The 12,127-nt window shown below is 43.1% G+C and overlaps 1 protein-coding gene across 10 annotated transcripts in view; it reads left to right on the forward strand.

The window, feature by feature from the left end:
- Positions 1-12,127, forward strand: part of FMNL2 (formin like 2) — a 113,869-nt gene that overhangs the window by 65,817 nt on the left and 35,925 nt on the right. For all 10 annotated transcript variants that reach the window (XM_072931775.1, XM_072931777.1, XM_072931774.1 and 7 more), the window contains exons 3-5: positions 7,158-7,238; positions 8,854-8,930; positions 10,490-10,573. In XM_072931775.1, coding sequence (XP_072787876.1) covers positions 7,158-7,238; positions 8,854-8,930; positions 10,490-10,573 — 242 coding nt within the window. The remainder of the gene's footprint in view (positions 1-7,157; positions 7,239-8,853; positions 8,931-10,489; positions 10,574-12,127) is intronic.

Raw genomic sequence — 12,127 nt, forward strand, 5'->3', positions numbered from 1 at the left:
AAAATGAGCAAATAAATGAGCAAATGAACAAATGATCAAATGAGCAAATGAGCAAATGAGCAAATGAGCACATGATCAAATGAACAAATGAACAAATGAACAAATAAACAAATGATCAGATGAACAAATGAACAAATTATCAAATAAACAAATGATCAAATGAGCAAATAAATGAGCAAATGACGAAACAAATGAGCAAATGATCAAATGGTCAAATGAGCAAATGATCAAATGAACAAATAAACAAGTGAGCAAATGACCAAACAAATGATCAAATGAACAAATGATCAAATGAACAAATGAGCAAATTAACAAATTATCAAATAAACAAATGAGCAAACGATCGAATGAACAAATGAGCAAATGATCAAATAAATGAGCAAATGACCAAACAAATGAGCAAACGATCAAATGAGCAAATAAATGAACAAGTGTTCAAATGAACAAGTGATCAAATGATCAAATGAACAAATAAATGATCAAATGAACAAATAAATGATCAAATGAATAAATGAACAAATGATCAAATGAACAAACAAATGATCAAATGATCAAATGAACAAATGATTAAATGAACAAATGATCAAATGAACAAATGATCAAATGAGAAAATGAACAAACAAATGATCAAATGAACAAATGATGAAATGAACAAATGATCAAATGAGCAAATGAGCAAATGATCAAATGAACAAATGAACAAATGAACAAATGAACAAATGAACAAATGATCAAATGAGCAAATAAATGAGCAAATGAGCAAATGATCAAATGATCAAATGAGCAAATGATCAAATGAGCAAATGATCAAATGATCAAATGAGCAAATGATCAAATGAGCAAATGAACAAATGAACAAATAAACAAATGAGCAAATGATCAAATGAGCAAATGAACAAATAAACAAGTGAGCAAATGACCAAACAAATGATCAAGTGAACAAATGATCAAATGAACAAATGAGCAAATTAACAAATTATCAAATAAACAAATGAGCAAATGATCAAATGAACAAATGAGCAAACGATCAAGTGATCAAATGAGCAAATTAATGAACAAGTTCAAATGAACAAGTGATCAGATGATCAAATGAACAAATAAATTATCAAATGAACAAATAAATGATCAAATGAATAAATGAACAAATGATCAAATGAACAAACGATGAAATGAACAAATGATCAAATGAACAAATGATTAAATGATCAAATGATCACATGAACAAGTGATCTCAGCCCAGGCAGTGTTTGGCTGCCCACGCCACACGGCTGGAGCTGTCCCCTCCAGGGACAGGAGGCTGAGCCCTGTTCACCTCCAGAGCCAGGAACAAGCTTGGATTGGGCAGTGCCAGATGCTGAGGCACCTCCTCGTGAGCTGTGCAGCAATTAGCAGGATGTGATGGGTAAACAAGAATAGCATTTTGGGGGGGAAACAAAATGTGACCAAGTGGGATTTGAATTTGGGAGCCAGCAGGAAAATGCCACAAAGTTCAGCAGTAATGGCTAATGAAAATAATTGATCCAGCACTGGGGAATTTCCCTTGGGATGTAAACTCAGCACCAGGGTGACAGCTGGGCAGGAGGTCAGGGACATTGGGATGAAGACATTTATGGGACATTTCCTATTCAGCTGTTACAATGCTGGGGTGTCTGATACAATCATGGAATTCCAGACTGGTTTGGGTTGGGAGGGACTTTAAATCCCATTCACTTCTGACCTGAGGAACACCTTCCACCATCCCAGACTGCTCCAAACCCATCCAACCTGGCCTAGGGCACTTCCAGGGATGGTTTGGGTTGGGAGGGACCTTAAAGCCCATCCAGTTCTGACCTGAGGAACACCTTCCACCATCCCAGATTGCTCCAAACCCATCCAACCTGGCCTAGGGCACTTCCAGGGATTCAGGGGCAGCCACAGCTTCTCTGGGCATCCTGTCCCAGGGTGTTTCCACTCCCACAGGGAAGGATTTTTTTCCCCAATATCCCATCTAACCCTGCCCTTTGGCAGTTTAAATTCACTGCACATGTACCTTAAAATAAAGCTTATTGAAGAATTGCTTTTTTCCCCATGAGTTTCCTGTGCAGGGAATGTAAAGCTTGAGCTATTTAAAGGTTCAGTTTACTGAGACATTGAAAAATTGCAGGAACTGCAGCGAGTGTTTGCAGATTTCCCATCCCTGGTGGTGTCCCAGGCCAGGCTGGACAGGTTTGGAGCAGCCTGGGACAGGGGAAGTGTCCCTGGCCATGGCAGGGGTGACACTGGATGGGATTTAGGGATGACAAGGTTTGTGCCAGCAGGAAATGGGTGCCAAGTTCCTGCTGGCAGCAGCACGGGCAGAGCCGTTTGATCCCAGCCTGGATGTGCAAATTCCCACCTGGGAGCTGATCCAACCTGTGCAGCCATTAATATTTTATATATAATTTATCTAATATATATATTAGATATATATAAATATATATTATAATATAGAATATCATATATATTCACAATATATAAATATTGCCATGGAATACCTAAATAGTATAGATAATAATATATTAATATTATAATATTAAAATAATATATAATAATATATTATAATATTAATATCATATACAATGATATTATAATTAATGTATAAATATCAATATTGATATTAATATATTAACAATAATATTAATGTTATTATTAATATATAGTTATATATATTAATAATGATAATATTACATATAACATTATATTATATAATAATATTTATAATATAATATTAATGATGATAATATTAATATTATATATAATATATATAATATTGTATATATTTACAATAAATATATTTACAATAAATTACAATAAATAAATAAATACAATATATATAATATTGTATATATTTACAATAAAATATATTTACAATAAATAAATAAATTTACGTCAACATTATATATAATATTAATGTTTATATTAACATTATTTACAATATTATTAATATATAACATATAAAATGCACTCTATATTCACAATATATAAATATTGCCCTGGAATACATAAATATTCTATATAATATTAATAATAATAATATTGTATATAACATATAAAATATAGTGTATATTCACAATATGTAAATATTGCCATGGAATGCCTAAATATTATATGTAATATTAATAATAATATTAATATTATATATAACATATAAAATACACTATGTATTCATAATATGTAAATATTGCCCTGGAATACATAAATATTCTATATAATATTAATATTATATATAACATATAAAATACACTGTAAATTCACAATATGTAAATATTGTACTGGAATACATAAATATTCTATATAATATTAATGATTATATTACATCTATAATTTGTATAACATATAAAATACACTATATATTCACAATATATAAATAGTGCGCTGGAATATCTAAGTATTATATATAATGTTAATAATACTATTAATATTATATATAATATATAAAATATAGGCTATGGAAATGGCTGGATTGCTGGGATGGGACCGAGCCACCCTCTGGATCTGTGGGAGATGGGGAATTCTGCACGTTCAGGATGGGTTTGAGACACTGCCCCCATCTCCTTGTCCATCTCCTTGTCCATCTCCTTCCCCACTGATCCCACTCCGTGGGGCTCCACAAACTCCTTCAGGAAGGGAAGAGCTCCACAAAGCCCTCAGGAGGAGATTTTGGGTGCAGACCTCACGGTTTTCCTGTGGATCTCTTCATCCCGTGCTCCCACACCTCCTGTGGGGTTGATGCACTCCCAGCACAGCCTGTGGGATTCTCATCCCGAGCTGGGTGCTCCCCCAGCATCTGTGAATCCCAGGAATGAAACAGCTCCGGGAGGATAATGAGAATAATGGGAATAACATCTGGGCCAAGGCAGAAAAATGCCCTGAATGGCTTTGGGAGCCGAGGATTGTTGGAAAAGGCACAATTTCCTGGTTCCGGAATGAATGTGTTTTCCAGAGCTGGGTGATCAGGAGATGTCAGGTTCTTTGTAGGATCATGAGGAAGAGGAAGTGCAGAAGTCCAGCAGTTCCTCTTGGCTGCTGAAGCAAAGCCCCCCCAGCTCCCCTTTTTTTCTGTGTCTGTTGGAAAAGAAAGTGCTAATTCTGGCTGAAAGAGGCACAGGAGAGGTGGTGTGCTCCTGGTTTTCCCTGAATTGTGGGATCATGGAATGGGGGTGGGTTGAAAAGGACTTTAGAGCCATTCAGTCCCACCCTGCTGTGGTGGCACACCTTCCACTATCCCAGGTTATTCCAGCCAGGGATCCAGGGCAGCCCCAGCTGCTCTGGGAATTCCAGCCCAGCCAGAATTCCCAATTCCCAATCTCTGGTACTACCTCTGGTAGTGGGAACCATTCCCTGGCTCCTGTCCCTCCATCCCTTGTCCCAAATCCCTTTCAGAACTGAATCCCAGTGAATTCTCCCCATTTATTCCCCCATAGGAAGGTGCTGGGCCCAGTTTATGTAATTTCTCTCCTGTGCTGTCCTTCCATTCCCTGTGCTGCTCCATCCTGCCTCCCCAGGGATTTTCCAAGTTAAAAAGGACCTTTATCCTTGGGAATTAAGCTGGTTTGCTTTGTTGGTGGCTGACAGAGTCCCTGCTGCTCCAGTCCTTTCAGCAGATAATGCTGCAGCTCGCAGCGCTCACGTATTGGAGATAAAAAGGCTTTCGCCAGGATTTGGGAACTTTGTTGTGTCTGAATGGCTCAATCCAGCGAAGCCACCATGTCCCAGTCGTGATGTCACCCCACAGCATTTGCTGAGCAAAGTTTGGCTGCCCCAACCCGGATTTGAGGCTTTTTTTTGTGTGGTGAAAATGCCCGACCTCGTTTGGATGGTGTCAAATCCTGCCTTTGGAAGCAGAGCTGGCCAAGGAGTGGGTGGGAATTGCCAGAAGTGGAGGGGAGGAGCTGACAGGAAATAAAACAGGGATTTTTAACTCTTTAACTGTGGTTTCTATGGCACAGCAGTGCTTTGGGAAGTGTGGGTGTTGGGATGCTCCCAAGGAGGACCATGTGAGGATCCTGGTGGATTCCAGGAAGGTCACCCAGCAGCCAGCTCCATTCCCAACCCCTCGGAGCTCCCAGTCAGATTTTTGGGAAGAGCGTGGCTGTGATCAGACATCCAGGGTGACTTGGAGGCCTCACTGCACAGCCTGGCCCTTGCAGCTTATTAATCAGCCCCTAATATAAAACACTCCGAGCTGGATAAACCCAGACAGGAATCTTAGCCAGGAAAGGGCAATTTTAAAGGCTAATCCCTGGTAGCTTTCCAAACCAGCAAAAAAGAAACACTTGAGGGGGCTGTAAAAATGTTTTCAGGCCTAGGAGATGTTTACCACAAGTAATTTTTGGTCACTCCTCAGGTAGGAGAATTGCTGGTGTTTGCTGCTCATGGATAACATATGGAAAGTCCTTTAACCCAAATAATTCCACTCCACAAGAATCAGCATCGTCTTTTTAAATTATGTTGCTGCAGAGATTATTACATTAATACATAATTGCAGCCAGGTTTGAAGAAAACAAACACAAACATCCAGTAGCTGCATCCCAGACTGTTAAATGTGCTCCTTGAATCTCTTGGAATGTTTAATTTTGAGCATTCCAGGCAATTAAAGCTGGTGGTTGGGAAAAGCTCCTGTCACTTCAGCAGACAAGGGTGGATTATGTGGGAAGAGGAATTAATCCAAAAGAGCTTCTCTGGGGGATTGGAGTGAGCACAGCGCTGTCAGCAACACAGAGCCCCAAGAAAGGGGGGAATAAATGGGAGAGGGAAGGTGGAGCCTTGCTGGGATGGGACACTGCTGCCAGGAGCTGGAATTGGAGGATCCTTAAGGGCTCTTCCAACCAAACCACTCTGGGCTTCCAGGAAATCTCTGTCTGCCCCATGGGAGCCACTGAGGTCAGCCTGGCTCCAGGAATCCCTGAGAGAGCCAAGAGGAATCCACGATGGTGGACATGGTGCTGGAGCAGGACAGGCCCTGCTGGTGTCACTTTGTCCAGAGAAGAACCCTCAGCGAAGAACTTCGCATTTTCTGAGCTGTTTTTTAGATAAAATAGGAAATGCCAATTCCAGAGCTGCGTGGAGGTGCATGGAAAAAGAATCCAGTTGTAGAAGAGGAAAGCCCTGAGTGCTCTGTGACTTCCACCAGGGCTGGTGGAGCTCAGGGAAGAGTTTTTCCTTCATTTTTTTCCTGCTGGCCGTGATGGATTACTTCTTTTCCAGCAAGCAGCAAGATAATAACGGGAAGAACTTGTGGTGTTTAGGCAGTTCTGGTAACTGGGCAGGGGTGTCCTGTTCATCCTGGAATAACCTCGGGATAATGCAGTCAGAATTGCATCCTGACCTAATAAAGGGAGGTTTCAGATAAAAGAGGAAATTTCAGGAGATTGGGATGAGATCTTTCCTCCAGGGAAAGGGGCAGAATAGCTTAAAGTCCTTCCAAGATACAAGTAGGATGAGAATCTTTGGGAATGCTGTGAGGAGGTTTGGACACAGCACAGTGCTCATGGAACAGCTCGTGTTTCAGGGCAGCTTTGGTGGGATAAACTTCCAGCTGGACACTGGGAAAGCAGGGAAAAATCAGGGAGCTCCCAGCAGACAGAGCTGGTGTTTGTCACCCAAATCTGTCATCTGGGGCTGAGGGGGGAATGATTGGAGATTCAGTGATCCCTGCACTCAGGGCAGGGATGGATGGGAGACTGGGGAGGAATTTTTGGCTGGGCTGGAATTCCCAGAGGAGCTGGTGCTGCCCCTGGATCCCTGGAAGTGCCCAAGGCCGGGGTGCACAGGGATTGGAGCAGCCTGGGATAGGGGAAGGTTTTCTCCACGTGATTAAAAAGGATTTTGTGTTGGTGCTGCAGCTGCTCTCCTGACACTTCTCCTTCCTCTCCATGCTCCTGCTGAGCAGAAACCCTGGAACTTCAGATGGATGTGCAACTAAAATTCAGAATTCCCACTGAATGTTTAAGGTGTCTTTTTTAAACTGTTGATATAAATATCAAGATCCATTTAAATCTATTTTAATTTCATGCATAGATTATCCACTTAGGAACAGAATGTATTACAAATCTATATTGTTTAATATAGATGCGGTGCATGTGTTTTCTGGGTAAACACAGCAAAACGGCTGATGTTTATTCTTGCCTTTTTTCCAGGAAAGATTCCAAGTGAAGAATCCTCCCCACACTTACATCCAGAAGCTGAAGGGATATCTGGACCCAGCAGTGACCAGGAAGGTGAGGAGCATCCTGTTTCCTCCTGCCTGTCCCTTGTTCCTCAGCCAGGATGGTGCTGGGGTCCAGGTTCCTTCCTGCCTTTGTGCAAATGCCCTGGAAAGTTTCAGGGAGAAGCAAAGAGAAATTGGGAATTTGGTGCAGTTTTCCAGCTTGGGAAGGAGAGCAGATGTTGGGAAGCCAAGGACTATCTGACACGGAGCACAGCTTGTTTTAATAATGTTGGCTTCAGGAAATAATCTGACAAATTGTCCCTGAGCTGGGCTCTAGGCCTGGCTTTGGCCAAACCTCTCTCTGATGGCCCTTTGCTCACCCTGAGAAGGGCTGTCCGAGGTTTGAGTCCTTGTCTCTGGGAATTTGCCTGGCAGAGGCTCAGTGCAGCTGAGGGCACTGTTTGTTCATGGTGACAACTCCCTCCGTGGGGATCAGCTCCCTCCATGGGGATCAGCTCCATCCATGGGCATCAGCTCCATCCATGGGGATCAGCTTCCTCCATGAGGATCAGCTCCATCCATGGGGATCAGCTCCCTCCATGGGGATCAACTCCATCCATGGTGACAGCTCCCTCCATGGGGATCAGCTCCCTCCATGGGGATCAGCTCCATCCATGGGGATCAGCTCCATCCATGGGGATCAGCTCCATCCATGGGGATCAACTCCATCCATGGTGGCAATTCCCATCCATGGGGATCAGCTCCATCCGTAGCGATCAGTTCCATCCATGGTGACAATTCCCATCCATGGGGATCAGCTCCATCCATGAAGATCATCTCCATCCATGGTGACAACTCCCATCCATGGAGATCACCTCCATCCATGGTGATCAGCCCCCATCCATAGAGATCAGCTCCATCCATGGGGATCAACTCCATCCATGGAGATCAGCTCCATCCATGGAGATCAACTTCATCCATGGTGACAATTCCCATCCATGGAGATCAGCTCCATCCATGGTGACAACTCCCATCCATGGTGACAGTTTCCTTCCGTGGAGATCAGCTCCATCCATGGGGATCAACTTCATCCATGGTGACAATTCCCATCCATGGGGATCAGCTCCATCCATGCTGACAAATTCCCATCCATGGGGATCAGCTCCATGCATGGAATTCCCTCCCAACATCCCACCTGAGCCTGCCCTTATCCCTCTTCCCCACTCAGCTCTCATTTGGGATGGGAATGTGCCACAGCAGCTGCTCCAGAGGGATTTCTCCGGCTGTTTCAGCACCTTCCCACGGGCAGGGAGGAGAGGATGCTCCAACCCCGCTCCAGCTGGGATGGAGGAGCCCCCCTGGCTCTCTGCCACCTCCTTTTCTAAAGCACAGGGGCTCTGCAACCTTCAGGAGAAGGTTTGGTGTTAAACCAAAGCTTGGCTTACAAAGAAACGTTTATTTATCTCCAGGCTTTTAATTAATCCTGGAAGTTTCTGTTCCTGGGAACAGAAGGGAGTTCTCCACACGTGTTCCCGTTGACTGCTGGGCTGTTGTCGCTGCATTCCTGGGGATTTAGAGCAGTTCTCAGTTTCCCCCATGTTTTCTTCATTCCCTCTGTGCTGGGTGAGATGTTGATATTTTTTAATAGAGCCTAATTGTTATTTTTGCTGCTCATTCCATCGCAGAAATTCAGGAGACGAGTCCAGGAGTCGACTCAGGTGCTCCGAGAACTGGAAATTTCCTTGAGGACAAACCACATTGGGTGAGAATTTCTGATGCCTCTGGTTCAATTTAATTTTTAAATTATTATTATTATTTTTATTAATTTTATTTTTAAATTTATTTTATTTATTAATTTATTTTTAAATTCTAAAGGCGTCTGTCTTTGAGAATACACCCCTTTGCGTGTCAATAAGTGATGCCACTTGATTGCTAATTAAAGCCTGATGGGCTTAGTTAAGGGGAGCTGGGCATCTCAGGAGGATAATTCAGCTTTAATCCTTTCCTGATGGATTCATCCACATTTTTCTGAGGGCTAAGGAAAGGTTGGAATTAGCTCCTGCTCAATCAGAGCACAGGGAGTGAAGCTGTGTCCAGAATAAATATATATAAATTTCTATATATATTTAATAAATTCATAAAATATAAATTTTAAATTTTAGATAAATAATAAATTATTTTTAATAAATAATAACTTTCAGATTTTTAAATTTTAAATTTAACTATCAATTTATGTATCACCCCCCTCAACTGCTGTCTTATAGTTTTAACATGGAGCCTGGCTGGGAATACCAGCGCCAGGATTTATCCACAAAGCAGCAAATCCCAAATTGCTGGGGTAGAATTTTTAAATCAGAGTTTAATTTTTTATCAGACATCCCTTTCCCATCCTCATTCCCACCAATTTCACCTTCCTGTGGGACAGAAGCTGGTGCAGCCCTGCTCATCCTGGATTTGGGATGAGCAGGAGGAACCTGGGGCACCCATGGGTGCTCCTGGATTTGGGATGAGCAGGAGGAACCTGGGTGCTGCCCCAGGGCAATAAAAGAGGGAACAGCACCAGTGCCCATTTCTCTGGGACCCCTGGCTGAGGGATTCTGTCCAAAACAACATTTTGTAAAACACCAGGCTGGTTATTTTTGTGGGAAAATGATAAAAAATGTCCCTCCTGAAATCAGAGCAAGTCAGAGGTGATGAATTCCCATTCCACGAGCCTGGAATTCCCATTCCCTCCCTGGATTCCCTCATTCCAGAGGCACCCAGCCACTCCCAGGGAATTTGCTGCCCCAGTTGGGGTTCAGAGAAGAGCTGGGGCTGTGCTGAGCTTCCTTTCCCCTCTGGCTTTGCCCCTAAATTGATGGATTTTAATTTTTTTCTTGGCATTTTCAAAGCTTTGGAACATAACAGACTTTCCTGAATTATTCTGCATAGCCCAGGGGCCAGAATTCATCGTGACAGGTGAACACCTTTTAAAAAAAAGAGGCAGAGTTGCTGTTAAATGTACACCCAGGGTATCCATCAGAGATTCTTTTCCTGCTTTTACAGCCTGCTGGAAACCAGGATGAGATAAAAACTGAGCCAAGTCCCTGTGTTAGGAGCTGACCTCCACAGTGCTGCACAAAAACTGAATTTCAGTTCATTTGGAAAGGCATCTAAAGGACTCTTTAAAGTCTAAATCATTTCAAAAACCCTTTTTTTTTTTTTTTTTTTTTTTTTTTTTTTTTCCTGAGTGCTGCAGTGGTTCTGACTCCAGTTTTTCTGAGAATTCCAGGGAATCCCAAAGCCCCAGCACGGCTCTAATGTCTGGTGTTCCTCTCACAGGTGGGTCAGGGAGTTCCTGAACGAGGAGAACAAAGGCCTGGATGTCCTGGTGGAATACCTGTCCTTTGCCCAGTATGCAGTCACGTAAGTGAGACATTCCTGGGATTTCCTGCTGGGAAATACATGGATATTAGGGAATATTCCTTCATTCCAAAGGGGTGAAGCATTGCACAGGCTGCCCAGGGCAGTGGTGGGGTCCCAATCCCTGGAATTGTTCAAAAAGTGGTTTGGTGGGCATGGAAGTGTTTGGTGGTTCTGGTCTTTTCCAGCCTCAATAATTCCACGATTCTGTGGGCCTGAGAACAGAGGGAATCTTGATGTGAGTCTGGAATTATTTCATCACAACAGACAAAAAAAACCCCCAAAAACCTGAATTTAAACATTGAGATTATCCATCTCTATCCCTATTTTTTTATCTTTGGTCTCTGAGCATCTTAGGGGTGGAGAACCCATCCCACAACGTGTGGAAAGATGCAGAGTTCCTTGAAAACAGGTTTGCAGTTGGTGTCCGAGCCCAGGGTTTGTATTCCTGCTGTGTTCAAAGGGATTCCCTCCCTGCAGGCTGCTCCCGAGGCTCCTGGCAGCATCCTGGGCTGCTGGGCAGCAGATGTGCTGCAGCACAACTCAGGAGCAATTCCAGGGGCGTCCTCAGAGTTGGGAAGACTGGAAATAAGGTTTTTTTCTGGCATCTGTGACGTTGGGATCAGATTGAGTTGTTTGGGTCATAAATCATGAGGTGGGCTCTGAAAAACCAGTGGGGAAAATCAGCTTTCAGTGGAGATCTTCAGCTCAGACGTTGTTTTATGATCATGGAATCAGCCTGGACTGGTTTGGGTTGGGAGGGACCTTAAATCCCATCCCTGCCGTGGCCAGGGAGCCTTCCACTACCCCAGAGTGCTCCAAACCCCATCCAAGCTGCCTGTGGATAACTCCAGGCATGGGGAATTAATCCACATTCATCCAGGATTTTTTTCTTGGCATATTTTTTTCTATAGAAATGAAAGAGAAGCCTTAGGTTAAAGATAATTTTGGAACAGAAACTCAAGCTGGGGAGAGCCGATAATTTATTTTTAGCAAGGCTGCCATCAGATTTACGTCCCTCACTGCCCAGAAAAGAGATTTGTGGTGGGGTTGCAGGAAAATTTATGAGGGAAAACCCTATGGTTTCAAATGTTACCCACTGGAAAAAACCGTGCACAGCAAAAAGAAATGTTTGTACAAAGCCTTTCTTCCTAAATTTATACAAATGTACGCAAGGAGCTCGCTGGGTTTTTCCCCTCTCGCACGGGGAACATGAGTAATAACCTCAGGAGCTGGAAGGGGAACAAGCAATTCCTGCTTGGAATGGCGGAACAACAGGCAAGGAGTCAGAAATCAGAGAATCTGGGGTGGTTGTGGTGATAGCTGAGTGTTCTGGGAGGTTTGTGGGGCCGAACTGGGGTGGAGGAAACCAAAGTGGTACTTGCACAGCTGATTTATGGAGATTCACTGGAGACAGCCCCCAGAATTCCCAGCTTTTCCTCCCAGGCAGGGATATTCCTCAGCAAGCAGCCAGTGTTGGATTTATTTTATGTTGAAGAAGCTGTTAGATCCTGTTTGGATGTGTCCCTGAGGGATTCAAAGCCCTGAGCATGTGGC

Source organism: Taeniopygia guttata, chromosome 7, assembly GCF_048771995.1.
Source record: "Taeniopygia guttata chromosome 7, bTaeGut7.mat, whole genome shotgun sequence".
In the NCBI taxonomy this organism is placed as follows: Eukaryota; Metazoa; Chordata; class Aves; order Passeriformes; family Estrildidae; genus Taeniopygia; species Taeniopygia guttata.